The sequence below is a fragment of the Cyprinodon tularosa genome, unplaced genomic scaffold, assembly GCF_016077235.1.
Source record: "Cyprinodon tularosa strain WSP-4 unplaced genomic scaffold, ASM1607723v1 ctg216, whole genome shotgun sequence".
NCBI lineage: Eukaryota > Metazoa > Chordata > Actinopteri > Cyprinodontiformes > Cyprinodontidae > Cyprinodon > Cyprinodon tularosa.
Genome location: NW_024038801.1, coordinates 287,501 through 306,259, shown reverse-complemented (window position 1 = coordinate 306,259; position 18,759 = coordinate 287,501). Strand labels below are relative to the sequence as shown.

Genomic DNA, 18,759 nt, shown 5'->3' with positions numbered 1-18,759 from the left:
ATTGTGGACAGTGGACTCTGTTGGGGTCAGTGGACTCTATGGTGGACAGTGGACTAAAAAGGCTCGAACGAAAACGCCCTGGTGACTTTTTGGACATTTTTGGGGGACAGCGGAAGGGTGTGATTACTTTAGGGGCCCCCAGCTGAGCCCCCCTCCCTTCGCCTCCCATTCGGGTCCATTTAAGGAGCTCCGCTGCAGCGCCACGCCTCCTGACTCCTCCAGCGCTCCGGCAGCTGCGCTTTGCAGAGCGGCTCGATCTTCCAGGACGGACGGAAGAAAAAAGCAGCAGAGAGAGAAGCGACAGAGCGGCTGAGCTGAGCGGGAGGAGGATGTGAGGACAGCTGGATGCGGACAGAGAGCGCGCGGCTGGACTGACCGCCTTTAGGGAGGCCTTTGCTCTGCACCTGTCCCCCTCCGTCTCCAGGCGCAGTTTTGGCCACAGCGGCGCTCCTTTATTTATCGGGGAGGCGCTCTGACGCACGGCTCCGCCGGAGGCGCGCGCACAGGCTCAGACAGCAGCATGACTTCAGCCTACAGCCTGGATTTTCTGCCCGACCTGATGGTGGAGAGCCGCCTGCTGGTCCCCGGAGACAGAATGTAAGTTCCGCTGCTCTGCTGCTTTCCGTGGGGCTGGGTCCGGGGGGTGGGGGGATCGGGGTCAGAGCGTCCGGATCTCGCGGACCCCTGATGCTGATGGATGATCGCCATCATGAGGAATTAACGCGGCCGCCTCATTTAAACACAGCAGCTTCATCATCATCAACATCATCGGAGCGCCGCGTTCGGGACTCTGTACCGGGGTGGGGGGCGCATACCCCCCCCCCCCCCTAAATCAAGCAGTAAAGCGCAGGAGTGGAGCGCGGTGACCGGTGACGCCCTGCTCCCTGTTTTCCTCACTTTGGACCCTTGGTTTGGGGGGTGGGGGGGTGCATCCCGTGTCCTTTAATTGAGTTTTTGCTCTTATTGTGTTAAACTCCTCCGTTCCTGCAGCTCAGAGACAAAGGCAGCCTTTCACAGTCATGCGTTCCTCCTCATGTCCCACTTCTGTCCCATCCTGTTTGGATCAGCCAGAGAGGAACCTTCACTCTTCTCCATTTCACTCCCTGCATAAGAACTCCTAAAAAACTCCCTGATCAGGACCAATGCTGCTGTGATGACTGCTTACCTCCATATGGATGGGAGTAATTAGTAGAATACTGTTGAGTCATCCTGTTCACTCAGATGATTCTGATTTATCTCTCCTTATAGAGGCTGGAACACTTTTTCAGATCCTGAAAATATCAGGATTGACTCATTTCTCAGAGATCAGCGCAGATCTGCGATCAGTCGGTCAAATAATAACAGTGTCAGTGTTTTTAATCACAAACATATGACCAACAGCATGTAGAAAAATAAACAGAGGTTTGGTTTAATGCAAAAACATCAGAGTCAGGATGCTTTTTTTAATCATTGCTGGTCAGAAATGAGCCAAGAGAGGCCGGATCGGATTCAGGATCTGCTGGGTTCCATCATTTTTGCTGATTGGTGATCAATAAAATAATCACATCTGACCAGGTTTTCCTTCCTGTTTATAAAAATGCTCCAAAGCAAAATGCAGTTCGAAGCAGAAATCCTCCATTTTCTGTTACATCTTAATGCTGCAGAATGTTTGCACTTTTTTGAGGTTTAAAGTAAAACCAGAAGAACCAAATGAGTAAAAAAAGTCTGGTCAGCATGATGTCAGAACTGAGCAGGTTAGTTGCCGGTTCAGATGATGGGATTGTTATCAAAATAGTTGCTTTCTGTATCTCTGCTTCTGCCTCCTCAGTGTATTCTCATTATCAGTTCGTACGAAATCGTACAAAAAGTTATGCACCGTAATTTCGTACGTTTTGGACGTTTTTTTCGTCGCATTTCGTCGTATTTTTACGTCTTGCCTTGAGACAAGATATCCTTGCGCATGCGCATCTTATGCACCATTCAATAACATAGAATTTAACATACAAGTAACCCTAACCCTAAGATACAAAACAGCAAGCAACCTAGTTAGAGACATGAAGAAGTGATTATTGCACTGTTTTTCCCAGTTTTACGTCCGTCCGCGGATCTGCTTTTTTCGTCTGTCTGCCTGCGCATGCGCACTGATCTGTTTTTTCGAGGAAAAACGTCCAAAATGTACAAAATACTATGCATAACTTTTCGTACGATTTCATACGAACTGATAATGAGAGTATGTTGGTCTCCAGTCGCCCTCAGCAGATGGAGGTTTCTTCCTGTTAAAAGGGAGTTTTCCTCTCCCCTGTCGCTACAAGCATGCTTTATGTGAGGGATTGTCTTCGAGGCAATGAGTTGATGCAATCAACTGGTTTTCCTTAGATAGAAAACTTTGAATAAATGTGACTGGATGATCTGGTTGAACTGTAAAGTGACATGTGTTGTGAATTGGCGCTATAGAAAGAAACTGGATAGAATAAAAATTGTCTTCATTTTTGGTTTCCAGACGAATCCTTTGCTGCTGTGATGTAATTAGCGAAAGGAAGATAAAATTCCCAGCAGGGGTCCGTTTGTTCCCTAAAACAAAACCTGTGTCTCTGGTTCCCCCCCAGGCCGGGCGGCCAGCGCCGTGCTTCTCACTCTCCCTGTAGTCTATTACCTACATGCTCCAGCGACGAGGCGCCTTCTCATTAATCAGTGTCACCGTCTCTCACGCCGTGGGCCCGGCGGGGGTGCCTCCCCCCCCCCTCTCCACCCGTTGATGTGTTTTGCATCAGCGGCCGCGCGGCGTGTCTGCGGGGAAGTGAAGGATTTCTAAATAACGCGTGTCGCTGGAATTAGACAGGCCTATCTGTGGCCTCTTACCCAGCTGGCGAGGAGGCGGACAGCTTTAACCAGATAACGCTTATGGAAATGACACTTTGTATTTACGGGAACACGCCGCTGCATGGAGGCTGCGGAGGGGCTCCTCTTCTGACATCCTTCTCTGTATTATTGTGTTTAACTTCACCGTTTCACTGGTGGCTGCATGCAACCCCCCCATTCTTCCACTTCCTGCTGCAGCTGTGGATGTGATCAGGTTCTCTCCAAGAACGAAATCTTTGATGGAAGCTGCTGAAATGATCTCCTCCTCCTCCCCGAGTGGAACAAACGCTGCGTTCGGAGCCCGAAAAGCTCCAGGAAAGGATCCCTGTGATGGATCCAAAGAATGTTTGGGATCAGAGATGTGCAGGACCTCTGCTCTGACCTTCCACTCTTAAGCCTGAGGCTGAGGTCTGCCTGGGAAATATCTCCTCCTTGCCTTCTGCTGCTGAAATCTGCAGAAATCCAAACCTCCATCCATGGGAGAATTAGAATGCAGCAGTTTACGGCTGTGGCGTGGAAACGAGCTGGGATTTCCACCCACTCCCCTCAAAGGAGGGACACAAATCATGGAGCCAACAGCTGAAAGCTGATGTGACAGAAACATGTGGGGTGGGGGGGATGTTCCACCAATGCTTGTTTGAATCCATTCAGTCTGGATTCAGCCTTTGTTCTGCAGACCTTCATCTAAATAATCAGGCAGCACATCCAACCTCAGCCTAAAAAAAAAACATACCTGTGAAGGAGCTGAGCTGGACCAATCAGAGGACTCCGATGTTAACTCAGACCAAATGCTTTGAAATAATGCAGAGACGAATTTCTCCTAAAACCAGAGAAAGAAAATGGTTCTCTCTCTGAACCTCGGCGTGTCGAGATGATCAAACCGACACGGCGGATCTTTCTTCGAGGGAAACGAAGTGCAGAGAGATCAGCCGAGTGAAAATGACTCCGTCAGACTGGAGGAGGAGGAGGAGGAGGGTGATGGTTTGACATCCAACATCTCCCCAGACAGACATCTGCCTGAAGAGGAGTTGTGACTCCTCCTGACGTGGAGATTGAAGGAGAACCAGCGGTTCTGCTCGGCTCTCATTCCTCACCTGGTTTCCTTCTGCTTGATAAGGGGAGAAAAATCTCCTCCTGATGTAGTTTAGCTGGAAAACATGTACAGTATGTGTGATATGTGAAGCAATGGAGTCGTCTTCATGCATCGCCAGCTGCAGCATTGTGTGGTGCAAGGGGGGGGGAATCATCGGGGCTGTCATAATGATGAATGTCTTTTCTCTGCCGGGGCTCGGCGCTGCTTGTCTAAGGCTGACATCGCTGTGTGGAGGTGGTGATGCATCGTGACCGCGTGTCTACGTACCTGTGGCAGGGCAGGGGGGGTGTGGCCCCGTATAGAGACATCAGAACCGAGGCCGGGGCCAGCCTGTCTGCAGAAGATTCTATTCAGTTTATTTCTATACCAATAACACATGTTATCTCAAGGCAACAATACATTCAATTGATTCAAAGTTTTCTATCTAAGGAAAACCAGTTGATTTCATTGAATCGAAGGCAAACACACTAAGCATGCTTGTAGCGACAGTGGAGAGGAAAAACTCCCTTTAACAGGAAGAAACCTCCAGCAGAACCAGGCCAAACAGATTAAAAATGAGAACTTCCTCAATCCCAGGATAGATATGAAGGGATGATGGTGAGAAATAATCCAGAGGAAAAATGCAGAGCAGAACCTTTAGATGCAGATTTTGGTCTTCGGGCCTCCTTAGAGGAAAACCGAGCTGCCTCTCAGCTGGAGGGGCACCGGGTTCCGGTGGGGTGTGGGGGGGTTAGCTCGGAGCTCACGTTCACAGCTCCACACAAAGGAATTTTGATCTCCCGCTTCCCGCTCTGACCTTTAAGCGCCGCGTCGTTTGACACATCTGAACCGATGCTGGCTGTGAATGTGAAACATCCCAGGCTGGGTGGAACCGCTCTGGTGCCAAACGTGGTTCTAGGCTCGCATCTCATTAATCCGGGGTGAAGAAGGCTGCCGCTCGCCGACGATGCGCTCATCATCGTCTCCTCTGTTAGCCTTCCTCCCTGCACACTGACCTGCTGTTTCCTGCCCTCCGTCTCCTCTAATGTTCTGATTGTTTGGGTTTCACTGCAACCTTCTTCATCATGCAGATGGCTCCTGGTAAAGTGGACGTTTTGCTTGTTTAAGTCACGGACGCTGCAGCAGCCTGCTGTGTGAGAAGAACAAGGACTGAGGTGTGCGTCTCTATTCTGAGAGCGCCGTTTCCTCGCTGGGCCTTGAAACGAACGAAGCGTGATTTACTCCTTTATTTCCATGCTGCATGCACGCGCTTCCACCCACATAGACACTCATGTGAGAGCAGGGAGCGGCGCCAGGCCCGCGTTGTTCACGCCGTGTCCCCCGGGTTGTTGACAGGCTGGAAAAGAACCAAATCTCTGCGGACGGAGAAAAGACAGAGCGGATCTCTCTCCACCCATCTGGGTTTACGGGGAGTTCTTCTTCTTTCTTTTCTTTGTCTCATTGTCAACAGTCAGCCGCTGCATTTAGACGGAACGGCAGCAGCAGCAGCATTTCTCTGGCTTGCCAGAGGGAGAGCTTATATACCTCATGCATGTCTCTGTGGATTTCCCCCCCCCCCCTCTTCCTCCCCCCCATCTCTTTTGGCCTCCCTCTCCCCTCTTCATTCAAGCGTGCTAAATGCTTTACCTCTGTCAACTCTTGAGTCGGAGAGGAGCTCATTATTGTGGAGAAGGAGAGGAATTTAGGATTAGCAGCAGCGTTTTTGGACTGAGGCTCTTGTTCGGCTAAAAGAGCCATCAGAACATGGAGGAAGAAGCTTCTCCTCTGATAACAGCAGCTTTCCTCTCTGTTTATGTTTATGATTTAGATGGATGGAGCAGCAATGCTCTGACTTCAACATCTAATCCAAATGGTTTGTCATACATTGTTCCGTTCTAAACTAGCTCCGATTGCTCTGAAAAGGTTGATATTGCTATATAGTATCAAGCTACTGATTGCAAGCTTTGATAAATGATTTTACTTTGAATTTCATATTTTCAGCTAAAAATTATTGCCAAAAAATAAACATTTATGGTATGCAAGATGGTAGAAAAGTGGCTTAATCTACCTCTGATTGCTCTGAGAAGCTTTATTCAACGTTTCCTATCATTTGAAAACCAGTTGATTGCATCGACTCATTGACTCGAATGCAATACCTTAAACTAAGCATGCTTGCAGCGACAGTGGAGAGGAAAAACTTAGTTTTAACAAGAAGAAAACGATGAACCCGTTGAAATTCACCAGAGCTATAGTTAAACCAACAATTCCCACGTGCATGGCAGCTGAATGTTGGAATACATCGGGGAAAAGTGAAAAAAAAAAGAGTTTGTCGTTGGATCGCCAACTTGAAGAGGGAGGATTTGCCATCGAACTTCTTGCCAGAGAAAAAACCCGTAATATGTAGCCAACATTTGGAAGAAGAATGTTTTCAAGATGACTTGGATAATAGCGCGTTGTGACAAACACCAGATACAGCACTGGGACTTGATCAACAGCCGATACCGCACCGTGACGTCACAAACCAGTAGGTGGCAGTAGTGTTCTTTGACAAACATGGACGCCTCCAGTAAAGCACATTCAAATGAACATTACTCTTAATTAAAAACACTGATCATTTATTGAACTAATTAGGAGCAATTAACTGTCTTCAAACCAATTTACAATTCAAATCAAAGAGATTTGAGAAATAATTTGCTTCAAGAATTCAATAACTTTTATTTGATTGATTCTTAACCTTCTTTATTTGTCCCTGAGGGAATAAAAACAGATAGGAACCCTCATGGCAGAGGGTTCAGCTTTCTTTAGCTAGGTTTGTTTATTCTGAAGAAGGAGCTAACAGCTAGCAGGCACCTGGGGAATCATTTTAAAGGACTCTTTTGTCATATTTTAACAAAATGAACTTCATCAATGCGTTTGCATAAAAAGCAGTTAAATATAGGGAAAGAGGCTTTAGGATGGCGAGTTCAGCCAAGCGCTGCATGAATGACATAAGGCGCTGCACTGGAGCCGAAGCAATTAAACAGTGAGTGTTACGGCATGTATCGCATTATAGGGAGTTTGTAGTTGGGTAAAGTTATGTAGTGTGTGGAACAGGGAAGAAAACTGAAAAACATGTTGGTGCAAGGCTGTCATACCCATGAGTCTTCCTATACGGCCTGCTATTTGTTACACAGTCCGGCATGTTGTCCAAAGCTCTTCATTCAGTGATGGAGAAGTATCACATGAACTCTTTAAAAATAAGGGGTTGATTGGTGGTTTGAGAGGGGCGTGAAGGAAGCCATCTATGTTAAGAAAGAAAAACCAACCTTAACCAGAGGGGGTGGACTCAGGTTTCATCTTTCAAAAACCTAAAATGCAGCAATTGAGTTGATTCCTTCCTGCTATCATCACACCCCCACCCTCTTTACAGAAGGAAGAGAAGACCTGGCCTATTTAGCCAGGCCAACAATTCACTTTAGCGACCCCCCTTTCATTATTACAGGCTAACTCAGTATTACAGGCTAACAAAGAAACAAAACGACCCGCATTAAAGGGGCAGACCCGCTCGTCAGGTTCAATTTACATGTTTTCTAAGCCAAAACAAGTCATTGCTTTGGTCCATTCTATAAAGCCTGTAATTCAATGCTATTTCTGACATTTTTTGGAATGACTGTGAATCTTTACCAGCAACTCTTTACAATCTGCATTATATACAGTTTTTATCGTACACCTAATGTTATAATTAGGGATGCACGATATAATCGGCCCCCTATCGGTATCGGCCTTAAAACTGAATATCGGACATCGGCCACCCCTCCGCTATTTAACCCGATATTTGATCAGCTTCTGAGTTTCTAAAATCTAAAAAAAAAAAAAAAAAACTTCTTCTTCTTCCTCAAAAACTTCTTTTTTACAGACTTAAAAACTTCTAAAGACGAGGGAAAAAATATTGATCCATTAAAATATCCCAATATCTTCATATGCTGATATATTGCCATTTAAAAACACCATATCAATCTCTTTTACTAATGAAATATTGCTATATGTCATCGTTATGCTACGAAATCCCCCGAAAATTCACGAAATGTTGCCATATTTTTATATGTTGATATATTGACGCGGTATCAATCTATTTTACTAACAAAATCTCACAAGAATTTGGAAAATATAACGAGAGTTTGTAACAGAACGATGAAATTTCACGAGATTTTGAAAGTAAAATAGATCGATACCGCGTTTTTAAAAATCTATTTGATATCAGCATATGAAAAAAGTGTCAGTAATGGATAACAACACTGCTTATTTTCAATGACTACTTATTTTTGTCCACCTTTAACATCGGTATCGATATCGGTTATCGGCTACATGAGTTTTAAAATATCGGCATATCGGCCAAAATCCCAATATCGTGCATCCCTAGTTATAATGTTTATTATTAATATCAGACAAATGTTCTTTTCAAACTCTAAAATTTTTAACATTTTCTCTGTGATTTTGTTTAATATCTGTGTCACTGTTGTTACAATTAGTGCTGTGGAATGTTACGCTGAGCTAGCTGCTGGATTCAGCACCATGGACAGTGGCTCATCACCTCTGGTCTGAATGGCAGCCTTTCTCCTAGTGGAGGATTGTTTCTAGTGGTGCTTGGGGCTGCGGTGACATGATAGCCTAGCTGCAAGGCTAGCTGTGTCCCTGTTAAGCTGGGCTGGAGGTTTCAGGATGTCTTTTGAAGCTTCTTCTTTGAGTCCTGCAGAGGGGTCTCAGTCTGGAAAGTAAACCTTCACCCTGTTCAAAATGAAATGAAATCTATGGGTGTGGTACAACAGTCAGAATATAGCAGCTGTTATTGTGAAAGCGGCCATCTTTAGGGAGAATGGGAGGCTATTTGCAAACCTGGCAGAACACAAATCTCTGCTGTGAACCTTGTTAGTTTATCCATCAACACTTTTCTCCTCCAGTTTCCAGAATCACAGAATAACTAAAGGAAGCAGATGACCTTTCAGCACTGCATCCACAGTCTGTTGATTCCTTTAAGCAAACTAAATGGAGAGATGCGACCTGCATGTCTCCATGTCTAAACGTAGACTCCTTTAGGTCTTCCACCATCAAACAGCGGCCTCTAAAGAGGGCGGTAGATCCAACTGCTTTAGTTCCTCTGTTTAAACTCCCTCTGATCACCTCTGGCCTTCAAAGCTCTCTTCTTCATGCTGGACACAGACTGCACACCCTTCCAGGGATGGCTGGCTGCAGAAGTGTAAGTGTTGGATGGTGTGAGAGCCGGAGCCGGTGACATTAGATGCCACTGAAACTTCAAGGGTCTGATCACATGGCATTTAAAGCTCAGGAAAAGGTCAGCACCACCTGCTAGGACTCCTCCTGCAGCACAAATCAGATTCCTATCCACACACTTCTGATTTTTAAGTCAGGCACATTTTTCTTTAACCCTCTCTATGGATGTTTTTCTGTTGACTTGGTCTCTAATTTCCAAACTTTTCCCTTCATCTCTTAATGTTACTAGTCAGGAGCAGCTTTAAGGAATTTGGGGGTCTAGGCAGAACCATTACTTTATATATCATAGGTACAGAAATGTTAATAGAATAGACATCCATTATCTGTTCCATTAGGGTTTATCCCTCTCTTCTTGTCTCTTTTCTTGTTGTTTTCCTCTCTATATTTTGTACTCAGCTGACTTTTCATGCTGTCTCTAAAGGAACGAAAGATTATTTTCCTTACACTGAATTTATTTCTGCTAAAAATTTGCAGGCAAAAAAAAATCAGCTGCAAAAACTTTGCCTTTGGCAACACTGCTCTTTGCATCGTTTGTTTTCAAATGGTTTGCTGCTGTCTGTTTGGACCTTTCTGAACATGAGCAGCAAATGGACTGATCCAATATGGTGGACACTGAAGGGGGGGCTGAGACACACTTAATATTATAAGCGTTCTGATGGCATTTTAGTAAAAGGATTTTTATCAAAAACATAATTAATGTGCACAAATAAGGAATTAACCATTATTAATCATACATGTAAACAGAGTTTTATGGGGCTGATAAATCCCCCCTGCTCATACCCTAAAGTATGTGTTTTTGTCATAAATGAAATTCATTTGGCCGCAAAGGTCAAGTTCTGATTCTCTCAGTAGCAACGTTCAGATAGACGCTTTCCGTTTGCTTTTCAAACTGCAGTAAAACAAAACTCAGTCCCTTTTGTTCTGTCAGAGAGGAGAACAAGTTGTGAAAGCGACTGTTGGGACAGTCTATTAACCCTCCGAGAACCTCTGACCCGACCTTCTAATTGGATCTAACAAACATCCAGCCACGCATGAGGAATTCATCGAAGTTTCCTCCCAAACCTTCGGGGGCTGCAGCCTCTGCTACTTCGCATAAATCTACTCTGTCATTCCGACTCGGCTCATTCTAGTCGGCTCTCCTCCGTTTGACGCTGCCGCACGTGAAAGTGCACAGTTGCATTGCTGTCAGCTCCAGCCTTGGTAAAAGCAGAGAGGAGAGCGGGCGTTACAAACATAATGTCAAAGTCTGGTTCTAAACCTCTTAGCTGCAGATAAGTTTAAGGTTCCAGATGAGTTTCTGCAGCTTGTTTTTTTTTGTTGTTTTGTTTATTTTCCTTCCAGATCTGAAGGCTCGGTGGGCCTGATTCAGTTTAGTTTAAACACCGATTCCAATTAGCAGAGCTGCACTGTGCCAGGTCCAACCCATACATCATGGCCTCAGATCTACCTCCATCACACGTCCCGGCTCGCCATTCATCACAAGTCTGGCAGCTCTGTGCCAAAACGGGCCGATGTGGGGAAACGTTGAGTTTCTTAGCAGCAGAAGTTCTGAACATAGATTGTGTTTATCAGAATCAACCTCTGGTTTGTTAAGTGAAGTCGCTGCAGGAGGAGTTCACGCACACATGGACAGAGTCACAGGCTGTTTAGCGGGCGGCGAGTGGCGCTGATGGATGTTTGTTTTCCACACGGCGAGCTGATCGATGGCAGCCTGGTTGGGAGGAGTGTTTAGGAGTCGCTCTTATTGTGTTTCAGAAAGCTTAGGGGAAAAGGGGCGGGGGGGGGGGGGGTTGACGGGTTTATTGAGAACCCCCCCCCCCCCCCCCCCCCCACTCCAGGTCTACATGGTTAGTAGAGGAGAGAGGAGGGGGGAGGCCTCAGATGGGAGGAGAATAAATGTCATCGTTTTGTTGATGTTTATGTGCTTTGTCCTGAGGGACTATGGACCCCCCCCTCCATTATCTAGCTGCCCTTCATCCTTGCCCACATTTCCACCTGTATTTGAGGCTCTGAGGTGCCGTCCAATTGGTCTCCCCCCCCCCCCACTGCCTCAGGGCTCTGTGGACTTTCTAAGGCAAAGTGGTACCGACCATTTCAGGCTGAAGCTGCTGACTGCTGATACTTTGTGCTGATATCCAATATCTTTCAAATTGGCCAATTTCATGGTCAAAAAATGTTTCTAATAAATCAAAGATAGCGGGAAACGCTGGCAGCTCCCGGCTGCATGTTTGGCCTTCTGTCCATTTTATTTCAGCACTGAGTTACTGTAGGTCTGCAAAGGGAGAGACGACGGATGAGTCTGTTTGACCTAAATTAAAGGTAACAGTTTATCTTTTTTCTTTCATTTAGAATAACAAAGGAAATGTCATTTTAAACATTAGAAGTTTGACTTTCTGATGCAGAAGTTGAGTTTCAGAGGAAATGATCTGACCTTCTGTCAGCCTGATGAGGTCCACTAGCTTCAGATGCTTCTTTATGCAAATGTTGGAGAGGAACGTTCTGATTGATCCCCCTCCATGTTTTTACCTGTTAAAGGAATGTTTTTTTTATAAACCATGACCTGACCGTAGGAAGATGGTCCAGAATACCTTAAAGCTTCACCTGGATTTTAATTTAAATCATGTATTTTGGTTTAATTCCCCAGAAAATTTGCTGAAACCACAGAGTTCCATGTTGGTAGATCCTCCGGCAGTCCTGCGAACATCTTTTCCTCTCAGCAGACAATGAGAAAAATATTAGCTGTTGATGCATTTCACTTAGAAATGTGCACAAATCTGTCAATATTCTGCTAATTTAGAAAAAAATTAGATTTTTTTCATTTGCTGTACTTCATTAAAGAAAACTATTAAAATTCGACATTAATAATAACCCTGAAACCAACGTGGCAGCGGTGGATGCAAACATCTGAGCCACAGCTCTAGGGGGCGCCATCATCCTCCAACTAGCTCCGCTATTCTTCTTCATCTTTTAACAAAGCAGTAACGTCCCGCTGCAGAACATGGGACCCATGTGTTGCAAAAAAAGAAGTGTTTCCATTGCAGTTAAACGTTAAATCGAAAAACATGAGTGTTTTTCTTTTCTTTTTTCTGAATTTAAAGTGTTTTTTTTCCATTTAAAGAATAAATGTTTTTAACCTGCTTTGGTTTATCTTTATTTGCAGCTAAATATGTGATGCAAGGAGCCGCTGTTCCTGATTGGTTAACATGTATTTGTTTCGTTTGAAGGCCTTTGCAGGCTGCTGTGCCGAGCTGGGATCTTTTTCCCCCAAAGGCTCCAGTTCCTGCCTGTGTTCCGGGATGGAGGCATGAAGGGGTTGGGTTGGAGGTTGTGTAGAGGTTCGGCGCTGCCTGGGGTTGACGGTGTGGGTGTTTTGGGGGCAGGAGGATCATCCAGGAATGCTGTTTGTTGTTTTTTTTGCATCAGTTGCTCACCCTCTTTGCATTCGCCTCAGGCAGATGGCAGCACATTTCCCATGTTTAGATGGAGGTGTGAGCAAACAGGCGGCCATAATGGCGCAGCGGAGCATGCAGGAACCAATGCGATCTGCTCTGTTTACCTTTTTCTGTCCTCCTCTGTATTCTGAACAAGCATGGCTGATCTGCGCCGGGGGAATGAGAGAACGACGGCCGTGTTGGATTTTATCGTCCATTTCACTGCCTAACAGGTGGACGTGTTGTTTTAACAATGCATCATGTGACCATAACGGCGTGTTGGATCAGAGCAGTGGGAGCAAAGTGCCCTTCAGGTGGAGGTTCCTAGGATCCTCCCAGCCTCCACCTGTTTGTTAAAACATGCGGCTGAGAGAAACTAGGCCAAATCTGCAGATGCAGCAGAAACATCTGGTGCAGTTTAGCTCCACTCTGAGTGAAGCTGGAACACTTGAGAGTGCAGAGATGTGTGAGCTCAGCATGCCCTGAGAGAAGCTGCTCCCCCATGCATGCATGGAAGTCCAGCAGTGCTGTGCTCTGTACAAAACGGCCGTGAAGGCCTCTCCGATCTGATGGGGGGGGGTTCATTTCTCCAAACTGCCGCTGATCAAACAGGCGTAGTGGGAATAAACCCGAAGGCGCCGCTGGAAACGTATTAACGGAGCTGGAGAGCCTTAACGGAGCGCTGCTTGGCTCATTTCACTCAACGCAGATCTTTTTACACCGTCCCAGAACATTTCCGCCCGGGACGCTTCGTTATGTGATCTCCCTGCATGTTTGCTACAGCGTACGATCCCTCCCCCTCCTGCTCTTTTATGTAAGCCTAATTTCTATAATTGAAAACAGTCTTCTGATGGGAAATTCAGAGATAAGACACACAGGATGACTCGGCGATGCATGACTTCCTACCTTAACTCCTCCCGAACTCATGGAGAGATGAACTATTGAACTGTTTAAATATAGAGAACTACTCGCTCTAGATGGTTGGCTTTGACAGAAACATTGTTTTGTCCCTTTTAAAACAGATTATTCTCATCTGCATATCCTCCTCTGTTCTATTTTATTCAGTTCTAGGTTCTTTTATAGGGATTTATTTGTATTTCCTTTTTCAGCACATTATGGTTCATTCTGAAAAAAATCAACGACAAGAGAAGACAATTAGAATAATTTTATTGATAAAATTACTTTCGTTTTTGGCGCTCAGACCTCAGAAACATTAGTGCTGAATTTGGTTTGATGTGCATGAAGAGGAGTAAAGAATAGGGATGTTTGCCCCCGAACCAGAAACAGCTGGTGGAGTGGATAAGATGAAGTTGGTCAGTCTGTAGACTGCTGGTCCAGTGGACTGCGTGAGCTGATATTAGTGCTTCCCTCAGGGACCTGGAAGATGAAGGTCCAGCTTGGATAAACACAGGCTGCATGAACCTGTCCATGCATTAAGTGACAGTGGAGAGGAAAAAGTCGCTGTTCGGAAGAAACCTCTGGCAGAACAAGGCTCAACATGGCGGTCTTCTGCCGGACCGGTTTAGATGAGACTTGGAATACAGTAAGAGTCCGGGAGGAATGACGCTCTGATGGGGATAAAGTAGAAGAAGCACCATGGAAAAGTCAGATGAAGCTTTAGCTATGATGGTGGTGATGGGGATGCACCACTGCCTGATTTGGAGACCCTTTAAAGATGAACTCTGGATGCTGATCGCTCCGTGACGGAGGCCGATTAGGATAAGTAATCGTTTTATAGGATCTGAAAGGTGTGGTGTGCAGTTATACTTGGACCTAAGAGGAAAACTGGGTTGACTCTCTGATCCAAAAGTGGTCTGGTTTAAATCCTACTGAAGGCCGGTTTAGTGTCAGTAGACCAGTGACGTGCGGTGAGGTTCATAGCTGGTGAGGCACTGACGTCATCAGAATCAGATTTGCAAATAGATGCATAGATTGACAGCAGTTTACAGGTTATGTTTCACTTCTGCATCCTTACACATACAAACTGTAGCTCACAAAACACACATTTCCTTAAAAAACAAAACAAAATAAATGTTATTACTGTCTTACCTTTACTTATAAATGAATAGAAGTCCTCCTTATCTTCCTTCAGTTTTAAAAGTCTCTCTGTCTCAATGGAGATCACTGCCAGGGAAGAAAGCCTTCCTTGATCCGTCCTGTTCCTGCCTTATGTTTTCAGTCTCTTGAGCACCCCCTGCCATGAGGCAAGAGAACTGCCTGCCTCACCTCGAACTTGTTCTCTGCCGTTTATAATCGCTCATTACACGAAACACGTTACACAAACACAGTTGGTGACAAAAAGCTCTGTACATTATATACATAAGCCAAATTATTAGAAATAAGTTCACATATTACATTTGTTTAAACCATTTTATTGACGCCGTACAGCAACATGCTCTCTCCGCTTTGCAGCCAGCGCAGAGCCAGGGGTTGCGCAATCCAAGGTGAGGCAGAGCTCGCTGCTGCCTCACCGGCATCGCTTCCAAGCATTTGAATGGGAAAATAAGAAAATTCAGCGATTTTGAACAAATAAAAATCGAAATTGGTGAAGCTACATGAAAAATGAATATTTTTTAGTACAAACCACCGGATGAATATAACAATTTAAATTACTTTATGATTATATATTTTCTTTCTTTCCATGATGGCTGGTGAGGCACTGCCTCACCTGCCTCCCCTGACCGCACGTCACTGCAGTAGACGGCTTTCCATCAGAGACCACATAGATTACATGTGGCGTTCCCCAAGGCTCCATCTTAGGGTCCCTCCTTTTCAGGATCTCTGTGCTCCCCTAACCCACGTCTTAATAAACAACATCAGTTACCATGACGACACCCAGCTTTACATCATCACGTATTGTGAGTCAGCCTTCTATCATCTGAAGAACATCTACTACTACTTCCTGCTTTGTTAGCGGTGTCATCACAGGTCTGCCTACTAACTGGATCAGGTTGCTGCAGCTGATCCAGAGGCTGCTGCCTGCATCCTCACTGGAACTAAGAAAGTGGAGAACATCAACCAAGTTCTTAAGTCCTTCCTCTGACGCCTCGTATCCCAGAGAATAGACTTTAAATTCCTTCAGTAACGCTAGGATTCACTGAATGGCTCCAAAATACATTTCAGACTGGTTGGCAGTGGAACCAGATCCAAAAACGAGGTACCAACAGTAAACTGCATTACATCCCCATTAACTGGACATTATCTGCTTAACTTTCATCATCATGTTCTCCCAAACATCAGAGGTTTGATCCGATGCACCTGGAATTGGGTTCTGTAGAACCTCGTCCTTTATATCTAGATCATGCACAGACAAAAACAAACCTTCTACTTCTTCATTGTCTCGTTGAGGAGACATTAATCAGCAGATCAATGATAAATAACCTGCAGGTTTCAATGAATCTGCTTCCTAACTGCAACATTTGGACCAGTGAGTCAGCCTGTTGTTCTGTAGCAGCAGACGGGGCTTCCAGGAAGGCTTGAAGCTGTACGTGGAGCCTGCAGACAGACTGCATGAATCACCATCTTAGGGGGGGGGAAGACACCATAAATCCAAGGCCAGCCTTCTGTATGTACGCTGTGTGGCGTGTCTGTGTGGGAGTGCACGGCCTCTGGGCCCGTTGTGATGCTGCGTTGGACAGCTGCCCTCGTTCTGATGTCCCCATCGACTTCCTGGCCTACATGGCCGAGCGCCGGCCTGTTTTCCACTGCAGGTCGATGCAGACGCAGCGCTGAGGGGGCCAGGCCGGAGGCTCCCACACAAACAGCTGCACACACAGCAACGCTCGCACTCAAGCCTGGAAAACACAGAGGTGTCCCTGTGGGTCGGATATGATGATAGGAAGACTATCATCACGTCGATAGGAAGATACAGGAGCTGGGATCCTCTTTTTAACGTTTACTTCAGCTCTTCTTTCAGCAGAACCTTATAAAGGCAGCATGTTTTCTAATGGTGTAAAGAAGCTGGAAAGTAGGGTTCTAACATAATAAAAATTAAATTCAGTTCATTTCTATAGCGCCAATTCACAACACGTCATCTCAAGAAATTTAGGATGACTCATCCAGTTAGATTGATTCAAAGTTTTCTATCTAAGGAAAACTATTCGATTGCATCGACTCATTGACTCGAATGCAGTCTCTCACACTAAGCATGCTTGCAGCGACAGTGGAGAGGAAAAACTCCCTTTTAACAGGAAGAAACCTCCAGCAGAACCAGGCTCAGTGTGAGCAGGATGGAGTCACAGACCAGATGAATCTACTACAGAAAGTTAGAGATTGAACTAATAGATTCTGCAGAGTGGGAGAATAGAGATAGAATGAAGCAGAATGATGAAATGGGGGTCCCTCTGTCCTCCAGCAGTCTAAGCCTATAGCAGCATAACTATGAAGGAGGGAGATGATTCGATATTCTGGGCATCTGTCCAGTTCTGAATCAAACTGAATGTTTAAGCTCAGCCTTCAGTTTTGCTGAGTTTGACCCTCTCTGTTTTGATTCAGCCAAAACTAACCAGTCCGACTTTGACTAGGCCACTGCATTACCTTTATTTCTAGGAACCCATACAGCTTGATCTTAAAGTCAGGTACTGAAGATCATAACGTCTCCACCTTATTTACATGTTTTTTTTCTAAGGTTGAAATCAGTCTTGGTTTTCTGATCTGTTCTGGTGTTTTTCTAGATTAGAAGCCTACTTCATGTTGTCAGACTGGTTCTGTTAATAGTCCAGCCCTAATAAGGGCCCAGGGCTGAAGAGGGGAGCAGTTTTTTTCCTTTAGCTGTTAAGTTATCTTATTTTCTCCTAGCAGAGCTGCTGACCCCCAGGAGATCAGATACAGCTTCTCTTCCTCCTTCTCTTCCATTCCCAGAGTAGTTATCACTACTTAAAGTACTGCACTGGCTCACAGGGAGGTTTTCTGCTGCTGCTGTGACGGCTCCCATGGGCCTTTCAGAAGCTGCAGTTGCTCCTGTAAAGTTCAACCAATTACATTCTGCAACCAGATGCCATTTGCAAGGCAGCTCCCGGTTTGTATGGGTGTATTTACCTCCTCTGGCAGCGGTTTGTTTATCAGCATAAAGTCACATTCTGGACCATTTTTATATGACGATTCAAATGCAGGAAAAGAGCTGATGGTTGAATATTGAATAAGATGCAGAAAAAGGAAGTGAAAATCATGAAAGTTTACTGGATTTATTGAAGCAGCTGGCTGCAGAGCACTACAGTGGATCTAAGAGTGAGCAGAGTTCCCTCTATCGTCCGGTTTGAAGGCAGTAATCCAGCGCGGTGCGTCTGGCATGCTGCAGTGGATGCGTACATGACTGGAATGTGTCCGAGCAGCAGGTCTGTGTCAGGCGGGTGTAGAGTTACTGACCAGCACTGGACCAAATGGTGCAGAGCAGATAATTCTGGATCCAACCTGCTGATAGATGATCTGTTACCTTCGTATGTCTGACAGCCAGGGGGGATTCACCATTAGGCAATTTTATGCAGTTGCTTGGGGTCCCAAGTTCCTGGGGGCCACATAAAACTATGTTTACACGTGTGGTTAATACAACTGCTCCTTATTTGTGCACATTAATTATGTTTTTGATCAAAATCCTATTGCTAAAATGCCATCAGAATGCTTATAATATTAAGTGTGTCTCAGCCCCCCCTTCAGTGTCCACCATATTGGATCAGTCCATTTGCTGCACATATTCAGAAAGGTCCAAACAGACAGCAGCAAACCATTTGAAAACAAACCATGCAAAGAGCAGTGTTGCCAATTTAGCGCTTTTTTCGCTATATTTAGCGACTTATGAAACCGCTCTGGTACTTTTATTTTGAAAAAGCACCTAGCACCAAATCTAGCAACTTTTTTCTGCTACTGGAGACTTTGGCGACAACATCTAAAAGCAGCGAACTCTGCTCTCCAGAGCAAGTAGATTGGTAACCCCGCCTCCTGCTCTCCTCTATCTTGTCTGCTGTCATGATTCATGCAGCTATTATTTCATCCAAATGAAAAATGGAGAACAGAGAAGCAGATCATGGCTTGTCTACAGTGGAAAGAAGGACTGGGTTATTTACTTTGGCCTTTTTGGAAACACAGGAAGGAGCAATCAGCTAAGGGAGCTTAGTGCTTGGAAAAAATCTTTCATTCCTTTTAAGACAGCATGAA

General features: G+C 45.2%; 1 protein-coding gene across 17 annotated transcripts in view; it reads left to right on the top strand.

The window, feature by feature from the left end:
* The first annotated feature begins 221 nt into the window (after window positions 1–221).
* The window catches only part of LOC119784032 (CUGBP Elav-like family member 2), a 193,949-nt gene continuing 175,411 nt past the window's right edge, over window positions 222–18,759 (top strand). For 8 of the 17 annotated variants that reach the window (XM_038285875.1, XM_038285872.1, XM_038285878.1 and 5 more), the window contains exon 1: window positions 222–597. In XM_038285875.1, coding sequence (XP_038141803.1) covers window positions 521–597 — 77 coding nt within the window. In that variant the 5' untranslated portion in view covers window positions 222–520. The remainder of the gene's footprint in view (window positions 598–18,759) is intronic. The other 9 variants (XM_038285884.1, XM_038285881.1, XM_038285883.1 and 6 more) reach the window with 2 other exon arrangements.